This window comes from Neofelis nebulosa, chromosome 14 (genome assembly GCF_028018385.1).
Source record: "Neofelis nebulosa isolate mNeoNeb1 chromosome 14, mNeoNeb1.pri, whole genome shotgun sequence".
Lineage (NCBI taxonomy): Eukaryota > Metazoa > Chordata > Mammalia > Carnivora > Felidae > Neofelis > Neofelis nebulosa.
Window position 1 is genome coordinate 16,203,890 of NC_080795.1, and position 18,205 is coordinate 16,222,094.

Sequence of the window (18,205 nt, forward strand, 5' to 3'; positions counted from 1 at the left end):
CTGACCCATATATTTGTAGACAAGTAATGATAGGCAAGATGGGCGCATTACTTTTTGTCGTGAGGGTTAGACAAGATAATCCTTATAAAGCTCTGAATATAATAACTGGTACATAATTAGGGCACAGAAAAAGTGTGCTAGTGGTGGTGATTTTATTATTATTGCCACCTGACAGTTGAATAGCAAATTAACTTGCTTGCTATTCAAATAATTCACCTCCTGATTTTATAAATTAGACTTACAGAGTCACAAATCAGAACAGAGACCAACACATTTATTTACACCTTAATCCAGTTAATGGGCACAATAAATTTGGGGCTGGGAATAAAATATGGTAATAAGTGTAAAAAGCAAAGCGTTGCTTTGCTTTGTTACTTGAAGGAGACTTGCCTGTAACCCCGTAGCCTTTCCCAGTCCTTCGTTTTGTGAGTGCTAGACATGAGTTGGCTACTTTAGACTCAAAACAAGATCTCTAGACCCTTCATAATTTAGTTATTTTAAATTAAGCTTTTTACATATTTTTTGATATTTATTTATTTTTGAGAGATAGAGTGTGTGCACAAACGGGGGAGGGGCAGAGAGAGAGAGAGAGAGAGAGAGAGAGAGAGGGAGGGAGGGGTAGACACACAATCTGAAGCAAGCTCCAGGCTCTGAGCCATCAGTGCAGAGTCCAATGAAGGTCTCAAACTCACGAACGAATGAGATCATGACCTGAGCCAAAGTCAGACGCTTAACACCCCCTGAGCCAAAGTCAGACGCTTAACCCCAGCTGAGCCACCCAGGTGCCCGTCATTGTAATTTTGATTTTCATTTCCCTGGTGATGAGTGATACTGAGCATCTTTGCATGTGTCTATTGGCCATCTGTATATCTTCTTTGGAGAAATGTCTGTTTATATCTTCTGCCCATTTAAAAAAAAATTTTTTTTTAACATTTATTCATTTTTTGATAGTGTGAGTGGGGAGTGGCAGAGAGAGAGGGAGACACAGAATCCAAAGCAAGCTCCAGGCTCCGAACCGACAGCACAGAGCCCGATGCAGGGCTTGAACTCACGGACCGTGAGATCATGACCTGAGCTGAAGTCGGACACTTAACTGACTAAGCCACCCAGGCGCTCATCTTCTGCCCATTTTTAATTAGATTATTTGTTTTTTGGTTATTGAGTTGTATCAGCTCTTTACATATTTTGATTGCCCTTTATTGGATATGTCATTTGCAAATCTTCTCCCATTCAGTGGGTTGCCTTTTAGTTTTGTTTGTTTCTTTTTGCTGTGCAGAATCTTTTTATTTTATTCTGGTAGACCCTTCACATTTACTTTTAATTGAAGAAAAATAAACTTTCCTTGGCCTTTTTATACCTTTCAGATATGTAAATTTCAACCTTGAGTCACAATTACACACTTCTGGCCATAAGCATTTTGTATATTTGGATATTATAGCCCCCTTGGGGGTAGGAACCCAGATTAAGACAAAGAGAGAGTAGGTTGTTTTTTTTTTTTTTTCCTCCTAGTACTTATTCCAGCTTCATGAAACCAAAAGAAAATTCAGATCATGGAGGAACTGGAGAAAGCAGTGAACTCTGGAAGATTGGGAGGAATGGGGTGCAGAAGTTATAATTTGCAGTGGTTCTCGATACTTTTTGCATATTTAAATCACCAGGAGCTTTAAAAATATTCATTCTCCGGCCCCATCTTGCAAAGTAGTTTTGTATGCCCGCCTTCCCTGCAAAAACACAGCTTTTGAAGAATATAGGTCCTACTCAAAGCTCACTAAATCAGAATTTCATACATTTATGGGTTTTTTTGTTTGTTTTGTTTTATGAGGAGCTTCTTATGCAGCTGAGGTTGAAAACTTCAGGCACATATTGTATTTTAGCATTTTGCTAGGGAAAATTTTCCTTAAAGCAGTAACAGAATTATCTATTGACAGTTACAAAAGTAATTGTTACAAAAGCACCTTGGGGGTGCATTTTTATACATTTTAAATTGAATGAGTTAAACATGTGGAACCAAAAGCAGCTTATTGGAGTGGTAAATACTACATATGAAAAAACCTTAAGGCAAAAAAAATTAAAGGTAATCTTGAGTACTACCAGAAAAAGTGGGGTGGGCCACTTGGCAGTGGGTATAGAAGTTGGACTTTCAGTTTTTGTAACTGACAGACTTCTGGGTAATTTAACTTGGACCACCTTTTTTCCTTGAGGAAACCCTGCCCACTCCTGTTTTCTGGTGTTGCTAGGAGTTGTTGGAACTGTAGAGGTAATGTTCTGTAAACAAACAAGTAATGAATGAAATTCTACTAAAGTTCACACCCGTGATGAAATCTGGAAGTAAAATAGCCACTTGTCACAGCCCATCTTTATTTAGCAAATAAACTTGAAATCTACATTATTCTAGGGGCTGTTGATCAATGGTGGACCAAAAAGACATGATCTCTGTCCTTATTGGGATTTGATTCAGTGGGAGAGATATTTAACAAGTAAATATTCTAATACACATATAATTTATACTAAATGCTGTGAAGGAAAACATAGTATAGCATGGGGCAGGGTAATAATTGGTGGTTTGTCTGGAAGGCGCCTTTGGAGGAATGACAGGTAAAGATTAGAAGGAGCCAGCTCTTCACAGTTGGGGTAAGGGGTGGAGTTGGTGGAAGAGAGAATATGTGCATAGGTTCTGGAACAGGCAAGACAGAAGTTATAGTTTGAGGAGCTAAGAGAAGGCTGGTGGGACTTCATGTGGTCTGGTGGTCTTTGGTGTCTGAGCCATGTGAAGGTAAGTGCCTGGATTAATACTAAAACTAACTGTTAAACTTAACACTTTTTTTGTTCAGTTACTCTGCAGTATTCTGGAATATGCTAGCATGTGATGTCATACTCTATGTGATGTTAAAACTTCTTGGTAATTTTCGCTCTCAAATGGCCATTAAGAACGAGATGCAGGGGCGCCTGGGTGGCGCAGTCAGTTAAGCGTCCGACTTCAGCCAGGTCACGATCTCGCGGTCCGTGAGTTCGAGCCCCGCGTCAGGCTCTGGGCTGATGGCTCGGAGCCTGGAGCCTGTTTCCGGTTCTGTGTCTCCCTCTCTCTCTGCCCCTCCCCCGTTCATGCTATGTCTCTCTCTGTCCCAAAAATAAATAAAAAACGTTGAAAAAAATTAAAAAAAAAAAAAAAAAAAAAAAAAAAGAACGAGATGCAGATACAGTATTATGTTTGATAAATTTGGTAGTGTGGCACTGTAATTTGAAGCGTAACTCTAAACAATGAACGATTGTGATGTTTTATTCATTCTCAGTAGTTGATTTCTTAAAGATTAGTTTCTCCAGGGGATCCTGTTACTTACCTTCTTAGGTTATTTTGAGAGAGAGACACATTTCTCTCCCTTTGTCTCTCTGATGTCTTTCCTGTCCCTGTTCCCTCCTCCCCTTCTCTTCCTACCCTGCCTCAATTTAGGTGCATGAATAGAAAGCTTTAATAAATGCTCACTTTTTAAAAAGTGACATTCTACTCAAAAACATGAGTGGCTGAGTCTTGGCCAGAATATTGGATTTAGTGTTCTTTACACAGGTATATTGTGTGGCCTGTTGGTGTCACTGTATGTGACTATATTAAAATATAGAAATTTTGCTTTCAGTTTTTCTAACTATGGCAAGAATTAGTAGAAAAAGAGTTAAATCTGTTAGTAAAAGCGTAGAGATTTTTATTTTAAAAAGTTAAAGATTATTATTTTGCTGTGCTGCTTTTAATACATGTTTTGCATTGGAATATAAACAAATGGTGGAAAATAGACTGAGTCTATTTACTATTATACCCTTTTTGGCAAGAAACTGAGAGAATCCTGGTTCCTAGTACCAGTGTATTTATTTTATGAAAAGTCACATTAGGACAAAATTAGCTCTTCTAATATTTTAAGTATTTCAACTTTTATACAAGCTGTGTGTTTTTCTTTCATGCATTTTATTAAATCATTTGTCCTGGTATAGTTGGTATAGTTTTACATTATCAGACTATTAAAAATTATCTAAAGTTACTGTAGTAAAATTTTTGAAATATAATTGAATTTTGGGTAATTTAAGTTGTACCAGATGTTGAATTAAACTTAAGATCAGTAAAAATAATAATGCTGCTACTGAATTTTTGCTCTGAATGAAATACTTTTCATACGTTCTGGAAGGAATTTGGATACTTACAAATCAATAAATACTAATTTTAACTTAAAATTTTATAATGCCCTTGATTTTGGAAAAAAAATTTTTTTCTATTCTTTCTTCACTGTGTGTTTTGTTTTGTTTTTTTTCCTCTGTCACAACGATAGCTATGATAGGACAGGACCTTGCTGGAACTTTCAGTAAGTTGGCTTTGTCTTTTTCAAACGTCCCATTGGTCATCCATGCATGTCAGTAGTGCCATCTAAATTGTACTTCCAACAGTTCCATGCCATCAGACCCCTTGCCTGCACCGATGTTACCTTAACTGGTACTTAATTAAGTGAATTGTCTTTACTATTCCATTCTTTTTTATTTAAAAATTTTTAAAATATCTATTTATTTTTGGGAGACAGAGTGCAAGCTGGGGAGGGGCAGAGAGAGGAGAGAGAGATACAGAATCTGAAGCAGGGCCCAGGCTCCGAGCTGTCATCACAGAGCTCGACACGGGGCTCGAACCCAGGAAGCGCAGGATCATGACCTGAGCTGAAGTCGGACGCTTAACTGACTGAGCCAACCAGGCGCCCCTCCTATTCCATTCTTGTTACTCAGTGCGCATTTCGGCAACAACTTTATTTATTTTTTTTAACGTTTATTTGTTTTTGAGACAGAGCATGAACAGGGGAGGGGCAGAGAGAGAGGGAGACACAGAATCTGAAACAGGGTCCAGGCTCCGAGCAGTCAGCCCAGAGCCCGACGCTGGGCTCGAACTCACGGACCGTGAGATCATGACCTGAGCCGACGTCGGACGCTTAACTGACGGAGCCACCCAGGCGCCCCTCAGCAACAACTTTAAATCTTTAAAATAAGATCAGTGTTACTGTATTTTCAGTTTTATTTTGTCTTTTGGGTGAGTTTGGTTTCCCCAGGGACTTTGTTAGCCTTTTTTTTTGTTTCTTTTTTAATGGCATAAATCACTGTTATGTAGATATGTGACTTAAGTATTAAGATGATTATTCTGTGGGGCAGGATGTCCATTAGTAATGATACAGATATGATCAATTCTGGAATTGGTTCTTGAAAGTATCAATATTTTCATCTCATTGAACATGTGTTATATAGACAGGGTATTATTTTGGTGATTACCTAGAATAATTTCTTAGTAAGATTGTAAACTAAGTCAATGGAAAATTGTTGTTTTTTTAAGTTTATGCAGAAAGCAACATTTCATGTTTAATATGTTGAAGGTACTACAGATGTAAAATTTAGATACATTGTTTGATCTTTACATTATAAAATACTCTGAAAAGCTGTCAAAAATGGGTTGATTTATGTTTTTAAATATTTGTTTTTAGAAAAGTATCATTTTTCTCCTTTTATAAACAAAAATATCTAGGAAGAAAACTAATTTTTTTAACTTTTGTGGGAAAGAAGTCTTGAGGTCAAAACTTCATTTTACCTGTCTTAAATATACCTTACTTCTAACAAACTAGTAACTATTGAAATAAAATTTTATTTACTATCATTTTTAAAAATTAGTTTAAGAGCATGAGCAGGGGAGGGGTGGGGGAGAGAGAGACAGAGAGAAAGAGAGAGAGAGAGAGAGAGAGAGAAAGAGAGAGAATCCCAAGCAGGCTCCATGCTCGGGGTGGAGCCTGACATGGGACTCGATCTCATGAGCATGAGATTATCATGACCTGAGCTAAAATCAAGAGTCATACACTTAACCGACTGAGCCACCCAGGTGCCCCTACTATTTTGTTTTCTAAAATAGTTATAAACAGACTGATCTTCATGAACTAGCATCTTCATCATTCAGGTTTTACTTTTATGATCTTTCACTTGTACAGAATAGCCCATTACTGTGTTCCTTCTAGGAGTTTCCACAGGGCTTGGAGACCTTTTTGTTTAAGTATCTCCATGTAATCCACTTGGAATCTCCCTAATACAATGTAATGGGAATGTTAATACATGATTCTGTTTTCTTTTGTCTTTTCTTTTTTTTAATATTTATTTTTGAGCAAGCACAAGTTGGGGAGGGTCAGAGAGAGGATCTGAAGCAGGCTTTGCACTGACAGGCTAACAGTAGTGAGCCCAATGTGGGGCTCAAACTCACGTGAACTGCGAGATCATGACCTGAGCTGAACGAAGTTGGACTCTCAACCTACTGAGTCACCTGGGCACCCCATCATTCTCTTTTCAATAGTGGATAGGAATAATATTGCCAGATTCCTCTGGCTCTTAAGATCAAATGTGATGCCCATTTGAGTTATGTTAATTTAAGTTGTATGAGATATCCATTGACTGAATATCTGTGTGTTTATTGACTTATTTGAATAAATATCTAAAATGTAATGGGGGAGAAGTATAAAAATCCTTTCGAATTTTCTTTGATCGTATCCCTTGGTAATGTACTTCCTAAAGTGTTTACTTTTCTTCTCTTATGGCCACTTATTCAAGTACATGCTTTAAAACATTTGTATTAAAAAAAATTTTTTTTGTTGTTTATTTGTGAGGGAGACAGAGCATGAGCGAGGCAGGGGCAGAGAGAGAGGGAGACACAGAATCCAAACAGGCTCCAGAGCTGTCAGCACAGAGCCCAATGTGGGGCTTGAACCCACGAACCATGAGATCATGACCTGAGCTGAAGTCAGATGTTTAATCAACTGAACAACCCAGGTGCCCCTAAAACATTTGAATTTTGAAAGGCTTTTCATCTTAATTCCATTATTAGTTCTTGTTTATTTTTTGTTCTTGCATGGGATTAGATTCTTAAATATTTACTCCTTTAATACAACTGTTTTCCCTCTTGACTGTACCTTTGTCCTGCCCAAAAGCTGTAATTTAAGGCATTTTAAATACTTGATATTCTTAGTGTGTTATTAAAATGTCAGTTTTCTAATGCTGCTTTATTAAGTTGATAATGTTAGGTAATTATGGTACCAGAATGGGTGTACATACGAGTAGCCAGTGTGTTCAATTAAAATTTTATTCATAATATTAAAGACATTTAACTGTTTCAGTATTATGTGTTTGCGTGGTATATTTTACTGTTGAGGAAGAAGCATTATTTAAGTGTAGCTTCAAAAGCCTGATCTGGCAACGATAGTATTGAGAAGGTTCAAACAAAGCATGGGTTACAGCACAACTTTTCTGATAAATATGTCAATAAGTAAATCTCTTTGGCCTTTTTAACTTTTTTCTTCATTTAAAAAGTCTGCATTTTCTTTTTTATTTAAACCTCAGTGTTACTCACTTTTAGGAAGTATTAATCTGATAACTTTATTTTAAAATCATTAGTCATTGGTCATCTGTCTCTGAGGCATTACACTTATAACAACACTTTAATTATCTTTCCGTCTACTTTCCAAGGTACATTTCAGAACTTGCATGCTTTTTCTTTGTATTTCAGAATATTCTGTCATTTATGTGGTTAAACTTTAGCTAGAGAATTCTATTTGTTTTGTTCTTTAATATAGTTAATACTTTAAAAATCATGATTTAAAACAATGTATTTTCAGGGGCACCTGGGTGGCTCAGTTGGTTAAGTGTCTGACTTCAGCTCATGTCATGATCTCATACGTCGTGAGTTTGAGCCCTGCATCGGGCTTTGTGCTGACAGCCCAGAGCCTGGAGCCTGCTTCGGACTCTGTGTCTCTCTCTCTCTCTGCCCCTCCCTTGCTCATGCTCTGTCTCTCTCTCAGAAATAAGTAAACATTAAAAAAAAATCTTTAAAAATGTTATTTTCAGCATTTTAACAGCATCTCTATATACGAATCCATTTTAAAATATTCCCAAATTTAGCACATGTATTGCTTGCTTGTTCTTATTATTATACTTTTTTTGACTAAATCTCTTCAGAAAAATTGATTTTTTTAATGCTTAAATTCTAAAAATTTTCATAATATTTTAGGATGAACACAGGTATTTGTTGGCTTTTTTTTTTTTTTAAGACTTTTGTTTTGTTTTTAGTTCATTTATTTTGAAAGAGAGAATGCACACACAAGCTGGGAGGGGCATAGAGGGAGAGAGAGGAAATCCCAAACAAGTTCCACACTGTCAACACAGAGCCCGATGCTGGGCTCGAACCCACAAACCGTGAGATCATGACCCGAGCCGGAATCACAAGTCAGATGCTTAACCCACTGAGCCACCCGTGTACCCCTGTTGGCTTGTTTTTAAAGCCAATCTCATTTGACCTGTAAAATAAAAATTGAATAAAGTTAAGTTATAATTCAGAGATTGTCATAAACCTATTAGGCAATGATACAACATAACTGATGTTCTCTTTTGTGGGGACCTTCAATGGAGATGTTAGAAACTGTCCATGTGTTTGTAACACCAGAGCTGATGATTTTCCTTTGGGTGATTAAAAAGTTTTATTCTAACATTTTGGTGACAAACACCTTTCCTGTTTATAACTTATAGCTTACCAGCCCTACAACAGAATGGAGCCCTAGCCATCCAGGAGAGGATGCAGTGGTGTCTTTTGCTGATGTTGGATGGGTAGCCAACGAAGAAGAAGAGTGTTCAACAAGACGAAGGTTAGTCTGGAAGGCTCTCAGAGCTGAGATGCAGTATTTATGATTTTAAAGGGTGATACATTTGCAATATTTTCTTTTAGTAGCCTAATTTGATTTCTAGTAACTAACCCAGTTATTTTTCACAAGTAGTCTTCTTTTCTGTTTATTTTAAACACTCAGTATTATAAAGTTCCTAGAGACCTATAACTGTGTCTTAAGTGCTTATGAGTTATAGAATTGCCTGCCCTTCAGAAGCTTAATATGAAACCAGAAGCAACTATCATAAATATGTTTAGATAAGTAATTAAAATGATATTGGGGCAGAGGAATCAGTGTGGGTCACATTAGGGACTTTGTGTAATCATTGGAGAATGCTTCCTAAAAGTTGTGTCAAGATGAGTTTGATTAGAGGACATAATGTGTAAGAGTTAGAGAGGTACTTTCATTTATTTCAAAGAGCCTGAATAAATTATCGACTACACTTTCAGTCTAATAAACAAGTCATGCAGCATATTTAACTCTTCATTTTTTTTTTTTTTAATTTTTTTAGTGTTTGTTTATTCTTGAGAGAGAGACAGAGAGAGAGAGAGAGAGCATGAGCAGGGGAGGGGCAGAGTGAGAGAGGGATGCAGAATCCGAAGCAGGCTCCAGGCTCCAGGCTCCGAGCTGTCAACACAGAGCCCGACGTGGGGCTCGAACCCACAAGCCGACGTTTAACCGACTGAGCCACCCAGGCGCCCCAACTCTTCATTCTTATTAGGCCTCAGAAATACAGAGATAAAATAAGACACTGCTTTCTAGGAATATTTGGTGTGCTAGAGGAGATTAAAAAGGAAATCAATGATGTTGATATTATAAAGTTTACTAAGTAAATCCAGAAGGCCACTGTGGGATGAGAGGTTTGGCAAGGCTTCTCAGAGAAGGGAATGCTGGAGCAAGGATAACCAGCAGAGGTAGGAGAATTTCATGGAAGGGGAATAAACTAATTATCAGTGTCAAATACTTAGAGGCTAGGTAAATCAAAAAACTAGCAAGTTTCAATTTTGTTTTGTAGTTGGAAGATTATCATTGACTTTAGCAAGAGTAATACCACTCATTTGAGTGGTATTAGCTGCATAAAATAAGAATCAATCCAAGAAACAGTAATCTATTTCCATTGCTTTTGGCAAATTCATTGCTTATGGATGATTTGAATGACAAGTAGAAGTGAGGACATAGTGGTAAATGAACACAGACCATATATTGCAGATTAGCAGGTATAGAGCCTTTCTTTTTAAAGATGTTCATTTTTTTAAATTAAACTTTTTATTTTGAGATAATAGATTATTACATACATACAGTTGTATGAAATAATACAGAAACATTTCCTGTACTCTGTACCCCATTTTCTCCAATGGTAACGTCTTGCAAAACTGGTATAATATTAAAACCAGTATGTTGATACTGCTAAAAGTCGAGGTACAGAACATTTCTCTATCGCAGTTATCCCTCATGTGGCTACACCCACTCCCCTTCCCTCTCCAGTCTCTCCTTAATCAGTTGCAGGCACTTAGCTGTTCTCCCTTTTCACAATTTTGTCATTTCAAGAATGTTATACAAATTGAATCATACAGTATGTAACCTTTTGGGACAGGCTTTTTTTGCCAAGCACGATTCTCTAGTGATTTGTCCAGATTGTTATATATACCTGTAGTTTTTTTTCATTTTTAGAGCTGAGGTAGTATTCCTTGGTATGGATGGACCATTGTGTTTAACCATGCACCAATTGATGGAACATCTGGATTGATTCCAGTTTTTGGCTGTTACGAATAAAGTTGCTACAAACATTTGTGTACCGAAGTTTGAGCATAAGTTTTTATTTCTCTGGGAGAAATGCCCATGAGTGCAGTTGCTGGGTCATCTCAGTCATGAAATAGTTGCATGTTTATGTTTTATGAAACTGGCAAACCATTTTCTAGAGTGGCTATACTATTTGTCAATCCCAGAGTAATGTATGGCTTATCTAGCTGTATCTTTGCCAGTATTTGGTGTCATCATTCTTTTTTCTTTTCTTACCATTCTAGTAGTTGTGTGGTGATATTGTGGTTTTTAATTTGTGTTTCCTTAATGGCTAATTATGTTGAACATCTTTTCAAGAGCTTATTTGCCATCTTTTTTTTTCAACCATTTTTTAAAATTGTTTTTTTAGTTTACTTATTTTGAGAAAGGCAGAGTGTGTGAGCAGGGAGGGTGAGAGAGAATCAGGCTCTGTGCTGTGCTGTCAGGCAGAGCCTGATGTGGGACTTGAATTCACAAACTGTGAGACCATGACCTGCATTGACATCAAGAGTCAGATGCTCAGCCTACTGAGCCACCCAGACACCTCTTATTTGCCGTCTTTTGGATAAAGTGTTTCTTCATGTCTTGTGCCAATTTTCTAATTGGAGATATTTTCAAGAGTTCTTTATGTATTTTAGATCGGAGTCCTTGTCAGATAAGTAGTAATAAGTAGTATGTAAATCTTTCCTCCCACATATAATGGGACAAGCGAAAGCTTGTCTTTTCATTTAAGTCTTTCAGAAAGCAAAAGTTTTTAATTCTGATGAAATCCAATTTATCAATTTTCTTCTTTTATGGATTGCTTTTGCTGTCAGTGTAGGAACCCTGGACTTAGTGTTATAGCCTGCAGATTTTTGTACTCTATTTTTAAACCTGTCCTTTGTTAATTATCACATGAGCCAAAAGACCCAAGAGAGGTAGTGGGAAATTTTCCCTCCCGGACACCATCTTCTTTACAGCACAGACCATTACACAGTATAAGGAGAAAACTACCATAAATGATAGTTATTTCCTGTGGAGAGTTACTTTCTTTTTGAGTTCAGATTGCAAGTTAGGTTAAGACAAATGAAGAAAAACCCAGAATGTTAGCTTATTGAGAGAAACAATAATATATTTTTCATTGCTTTTGGCAAATCTTAAGCAAGGTCTGAATTAAGAAAGCATTATTTGAAAAAAATCATAAAGATGATAAATGGGTGTTTCCATAGCTTTTTTTTTTTTTTTTTTGTCTGAAATCCTTGTTGGTTAAAGACAGAAACTACTTTCTACAAAGCAATGCTATGAACTTTTAAGACATGTGCTATCACATTTTTTGTGAACTATCAAAGTCAAAAAGGACATTATCATGAAAGAAAAATAAAGACAACCAAAGAACTTTAAAGGCATTTAGCTATTTTGCTGTTCTCTATTAGTGTTTTTATATGCTCAGTGATATAAAGGAAGCAGAAGCACGGAGCCTGGGGTGAAACAAGAAAACAAGAGGCACATTATAGTAAGAAGGTGAAGAGATAAAGATCCCACTCTCATCGAGAACCTTACATTGCTTAATTTCAATTTAAGGGGTCACTTAAATGCATGGCATTATGGAAAATAAATGATATGTTATGGTTCATCTGAACTTGTCAGTTGGCCCCAAGCTGCAATAATCACCTTCTCAATGTCAGATCATTTACTCCTCAAAGAATCCTGAAATAGCCATTCTCTCCCCATGAATTTCCCCAGGAATTGGCAGCAATCCAGGATTGTTCTTTCTGTCCTTGTGCTGCTCCTTTCAGTGTGCCCTATCCAGTGAGTTTGACAGCATGTATCTGAAAGCTTTGGTATTTTTCTGATTCTTCATTTGTTCTGGTGACATATCTGTATGTCCCTGTCTTATAATGGAATAAATCCTCATTGACTTGCATTATGGCTTGAACTTGGGCCATTTTGCATGATTTCTTTCATTATCTCAGTGTTATTGGAGGAGACTCTGTGTGGAGGAGAACATTGGTAGATCCTGTTCGATTTCTCGATGTTGTTGGGACATGTTTTTTAAAAAAAAATTTATAGTTCTGTTTTACATTTAAGTCTGTGATCCTTTGTCTAGTTTTGGTGTCAAGGTAATACTAGCTTCATAAAATGAATTGGACAGTGCCTTTCTTCTGTGTTCTGAAGAGATTATATAGAACTGGTGTTAATTGTTTTATAAATATTTTATAGTTTTCTCCAATGAAACCATCTGGGCTTGGAGATTTCTTTTTGTTGTGTCTTAAAACTGTGAATTCAATTTCTTTAATAAAGTTATAGGACTGTTTTATCAGTTTCATGTTGGGTGAGATGTAATAGTTTGTGCTTCTCATGGAATTGGTCCATTTCATCTAAGTGGTCAAATTTATGTGTGTAGCATTGTTTGTAGTATTTGTAGTAGTTTATAAGGCTATAGTGATATCCTGTTTCATTTCCTAATATTAGTAATTTGTGTCTTCTCTTTTTTTAAGACTTGTCAATTTTACTAATCTTTTCAAAGAACCAACACTCTTTTCATTGACTTTTCTGTTTTCAATTTTTCTGTTTGATTGGTTTCTCCTCCTGTTATTTTCTTCTACTTGCTTTGAGCTCATTTTGCTCATATTTTTCTAAGCTTTTAAAGTAGGAGCTTACATTATTAATTTTAGACTTTTCCTTTTTTTCTAATATGGTACTCCTCCCCTCTTGCCTGCAGTTTGTCTTTCCATGATTTCATTTACCTACAGTCAACTGCAGTAAGAAGCAAATGATCCTCCTTCTGACATATCGTCAGAAGGTCAGTACTAACTCTTACAGTGCCTACATCATTCACCTCACTTCATCTCATCATGTAGGTATTTTGTCACACGAAGGATGAGTGTGGTACAGTAAGACATTTTGAGAGAGATCACGTTCACATAACTTTTATTACAGTTGATTGTTAGAATTGTTCTATTTTATTGTTAATCTCTTACTGTGCTTAATTTGTAACTTAAACTTTATTGTCAATATGTAGGTGTAGGCAGGAACACAGTATATATAGTGTTCAGTATTATCCAAAGTTTCAGGCATCCACTGGAGGTCTTGGCACGTATTCCTCCGTGGATAAGGGGAGACTACTGTTTTTTTTGTTTGTTTATTTGAAAGGGAGATTACTGTAAAACCATTTTTAGTGCTATAAATTGCCCTCTCAACACTGCTTTAGCTGTACCCTACATGTTTCAATATATTGTATTTTTTAAAAATCCAGCTCACTATATTTTTTTATTTCCCTTGAGATATCTTCTTTGATCTATGGATTATTTAGAAGTTTGTTCAGTTTCCACATATTTGGAAATTTTGCTGTTTTCTTTGCATTATTGAGTTCTGGTTTGATTCTGTTATGGTCAGAGAACAGATGTTATATATGCTTCTTTTAAACTTGTTGAGTTATTTTAATGGTCCTTAATATGAACCATTTTGATTTATTTTCTGTGGTTATTTGAAAAAAAGGTGTATCCTATAAATGTCGAAGAGTTTCCATTGTTGAATTTTTCTCCATCTTTTCTGATTGTCTATTTGTTCTAACAGTTGTTCAAAAGAGAGTGTTGAGATCTCCAGCTATATTTGTGGATTTGTGTATTTCTCTTTCTCTTTGGTGCATACACATTTAGAATTGCTATGTCTGTTTTAACCCACTCTGCCAATTGGTCTTTTACTTGGTGCATATAAAGCATTTACATTTATGTAGTTCTTGATATGTTAGAGTTCAAATCTACTGTTTTTCCCCTCTGTTCTCTGTTTTCTTTTTTCTGCTTTACCGTGGATGACTTAAACATTTTTTTTGGATTTCCTTTTTGATTTATCTGTGTTTTTGAGTGTCTTTCTTTGTGAAGTTCTTTTGGTGGTTGACCTAGGTATTACATTATATATATACATAGCTTACCACATTCTACTGGTGTTGTCATTTTACCAGTTGAACTTCTTTATGTCCCAGTACCCTCCCTGTTTATAATTTTCTTAAAAACCTTCTTTACAGACATTTGGAATCACATCAGTATGATACTTCCTTCAAACATAATTTAGAAACAGGATGAGAGAATAAGTCTGTTTACCCACATTTTTGCTGTGTTTTTCTTTCTGCTTGATGCACTTTCTCTTTTTTTTGCTTTCTTTCTATTTGGAGAACTCCTTCAGCCATTATTTTAGTATAGGTGTGCTTGCTATAAGTTTTTTGTTTTTTGTTTTATTTGAGAATTCTTGATTTCCCCAGTTTTGAGGGAAATATATATATTTGCTAGACATGAGGTTATGAGTTCATAGTTTTTATTTATTTTTTATTTTTATTTTATTTTATTTTATTTTTTAAAGTTTATTTACTTATTTTGAGAAAGAGTGAGAATCCGAAGCAGGCTCCACACTGACAGCATGGAGCCAATGTGGGGCCCCAACTCATGAACCATGAGATCACAAACTGAGCCAAAACCAAGAGTCAGACACTTAACCCACTAAGCTACCCAGGCCCCCGGTTAGTTCTATTCTTTTAACACTTGAACAGTGTGCCATTTCTTCAAGCCTCCATGGTTTCAGATGAGAAATCATCTGTCATTCAATGAGTTTTTCCCCTATAGGTGGGGTATCCTTTGTCTGTAGCTACTTTAAAAATTTCTTCTTTGCCTTTGGTTTTCGGAAGTTTGAGTCACGTGTTTCTTGGCATGGATTTCTTTGGGTTTATCCTGTTTGGAGTTCACTCAGTTTCTTTGAATCTTCAGGTTTATGTCTTTGTTATTATTTCTGTAAATATTTTCTTTAAGTAACTTGTCTGCCATTATTTCTTTAAGTACTTTTTCAGTGTGGCCCTCTTTCGCCTCTCCTTCTGGAACCCTGATAGCACAAGTATGAGATCTTTTATAGTCATACAGGTTACTGAGATTGTTGATTTTTTTTTTCCTAGTCTGTTTGCTTTTTGTTTTTCAGATTGAATAATTCTGTTGTTCTGTCTCCAAAGACAGAACATTCTCCATTCTTGTTTTGATCCTATCTGCTGTGTTTTTCAGTTATTTTACTTTTTCTAAAATTTTCATTTGGGATTCTCCTTTATATTTTCTGTTTCTTTGCTGAGACTATTTTTTTCATTTGTTTCAAGAGTGCTGGTAATTGTTCCCTGAAGCCTTCTGACCATAGCCTCTTTAAAACATGTCAGATAATTTTTAACATCTCTGTCTTCTCAGAGCTGGCATCAATTGTCTTTGTGCATTCAGTTCATTTTCTTTCAGGTTCTTGGTATGAGGAGTGATTTTTGACTAAAACTTAGATATTTTTGGTTTAGAAGACTGGATCTAAACCTTTTCTTTTAGTTGTTTTCCACGAATAGCACTCTGGCAGGAGAAGAGTGGGTGCCACCTTGTTTCTGCCAGGTGGGAGCAGAAATCCAGGTTTCTCATTCAGCCTCCATTCACTCCTGAGGGTACTGATGTGAGCTCCAGCTTCCCACAAGGCCTCTTGTGACATTATCCCAGCAGGTAGGTGTGAGTGCCTCATTACTGCTGGATGGGGTGTAATTTGAGGCTCCCCACATTGTCCCCACTATACCACAAGGAGTGAGGTACCCTTGTTAAGTCCCTTCTCCCTGCCTTCTTTGACAGCATCCTGCAGAGTGTGAGGCATCTCTTTATAGCCTAATAAGGATGGGAGTTAGTCTTTGCTGCATGGTGTAAGTGGGGCCACAGTGCTTTCTGTGGTATTTGGCTGGAGTAGAGTAGTTATTTTACATAACTTCTCTGTCTTGGGAACCTACCCTTTTCTTGGTCCTTTTTGGCTGGGAGAGCTGACTTTTGTTGGGGCTTTTTCCCCCCGCCCTGCATTCGTTGACATTTCTGAGTTTTACCCATTAACTCCAGCAACCAGTCAGATATATGAAGCAAAAGAAAAACAGGAAACTCACTCCTGTGTCGTTCTTTTGGATCCCAAAGTTCTAGCCATTCTGTCTTGTCCCCACCTTTCAGAGTTCTATTTGTTTTATGTATGTCTAGGGTTTTTAGTTTTAGTTAAGAGGAAGAATAGGGAAAACTAGTCTGTCCCATCTTCCTGGAAAGTGAAGCCTCTAAAGGACTTTTAACAAATGGCCATGTTTGCAGAGGATATGACATGAGGTAGTTATAAGGGGGATTGTCATGATACTAAATGAATTGACATAATGGATCTGAATAATGGATTTGGTTTGCATTGTTGAAAATAATTGCCTAAAGGGTCTGTGAAAGAGTGTCTGGAAGTACTTTAGGTAAAGATAATCTGAATTGAACAAAGTGAAAGGAAACGGGAAACCCAGTTGAATTTGAGTGGTGCTCTAGAAGGAGGAAGTTGATAGGCAGTGAAGTGCCCCCATAGTTTCAGAGTTAATGATATGCACCACATGATTAGAAAAATTTGGCAGACTTTCTTTTGCAGTATGGTGCCATATTGCTCTTTACATTGATTTTGACAAATTATAGATGTACATAAATGTAGATGGTTGGGAAGGGTATTCTCAGTGTTATTTTCCTATGGCCAGTATCCTGATAAATAGGCTGATGTATCTAAATCTCATCATCTTCCCAGCTCATCATACAAGGGAGTTTTGAGAAAGCCCTCTCATTTTCACATACCAGATAAAGTGTATTGTCAGACTGATGAGGTATTACCATGTATTTTAAAGAGGGCAGAGTAGAAGAATGAGAGTTGATGCAATTTTGCTTTATTTTGAATTACTGAATACTAGTACCCTCACCTGGCAGTTTGAGGTTGTTTTTTTTTAATCTGTCATCCTTTTTTTTTTTTTAAGTTTGTTTGTTTTTGAGACAGAGAGCACGAGCAGGGGAGGGGCAGAGAGAGAGAGAGGGAGACGTGGAATCCCAAGCAGGCTCCAGGCTCTGGGATCTGGGCTGTTAGCACAGAGCCCGACGGTGGGCTCAAACTCATGAACAGTGAGATCATGACCTGAGCTGAAGTTGGACGCTTAACCGACTGAGCCACCCAGGTGCCCCTTGGTCTGTCACTTTGATATTAATTGCATTTTTATGGGAATTTTTTGCAGTGTAGACTTACAACTTAAAACTATAACTTCTGGGGTGTCTGGTTGGCTCAGTCTGTAGAGCATGTGACTCTTGGTCTCAGGGTTGTGAGTTAGAGCCCCACATTGGGCACAGAGATGCCTTAATAAAAATAATTTAAAAAACTATAACTTGAATCTTTTTTAAGATTTTATTTATTTTATTTATTTTTAAATTTTTTAAGTATTTATTTTTAAGAGAAAGAGAGAGACAGTGCTGACAGGGCAGAACCTAATGCAAGACTCGAACTCATGAGCCATGAGATCGTCACCTGAGTCGAAACCAAGAGCCAGACACTTAACTAACTGAGCCACACAGGTGCCCTATTAAAATTTTATTTTAAATTTTTATTATTTTTTGAAATATTAAATAATATTTATTATTTTTTGAAAATTTTTATTATTTTTGAGACCGTGTGCATGTGAGTGGGGGAGGTGCCGGAGGGAGATAGAATCCCAAGAAGGCTCCATGACTCCGGGCTCAGTCCCACAACCATGATGACCATGACCTGAGCCAAAATCAAGAGTCAGATGCTTAACTGACTGAGCCATCGAGGTGCTCCTAATTGTATCTTATTCTTAATTCTGAGTGCCCCATACCTATCAAAATGAGTATGTATTAAATACAAATTTATAGGTTCATAGGACTTGAAAGTATTTCAGGTAGCCCTTT

At 36.8% G+C, this 18,205-nt stretch overlaps 1 protein-coding gene across 4 annotated transcripts in view; it reads left to right on the plus strand.

The window, feature by feature from the left end:
- The window catches only part of MTFR1 (mitochondrial fission regulator 1), a 62,264-nt gene that overhangs the window by 31,015 nt on the left and 13,044 nt on the right, over positions 1–18,205 (plus strand). For 3 of the 4 annotated variants that reach the window (XM_058699706.1, XM_058699707.1, XM_058699708.1), the window contains one exon: positions 8,569–8,684. In XM_058699706.1, the coding sequence (XP_058555689.1) occupies positions 8,569–8,684 (116 nt within the window). Of the gene's footprint in view, positions 1–2,295; positions 2,774–8,568; positions 8,685–18,205 lie in introns of those variants that run through there. The other variant, XM_058699709.1, reaches the window with a different exon arrangement.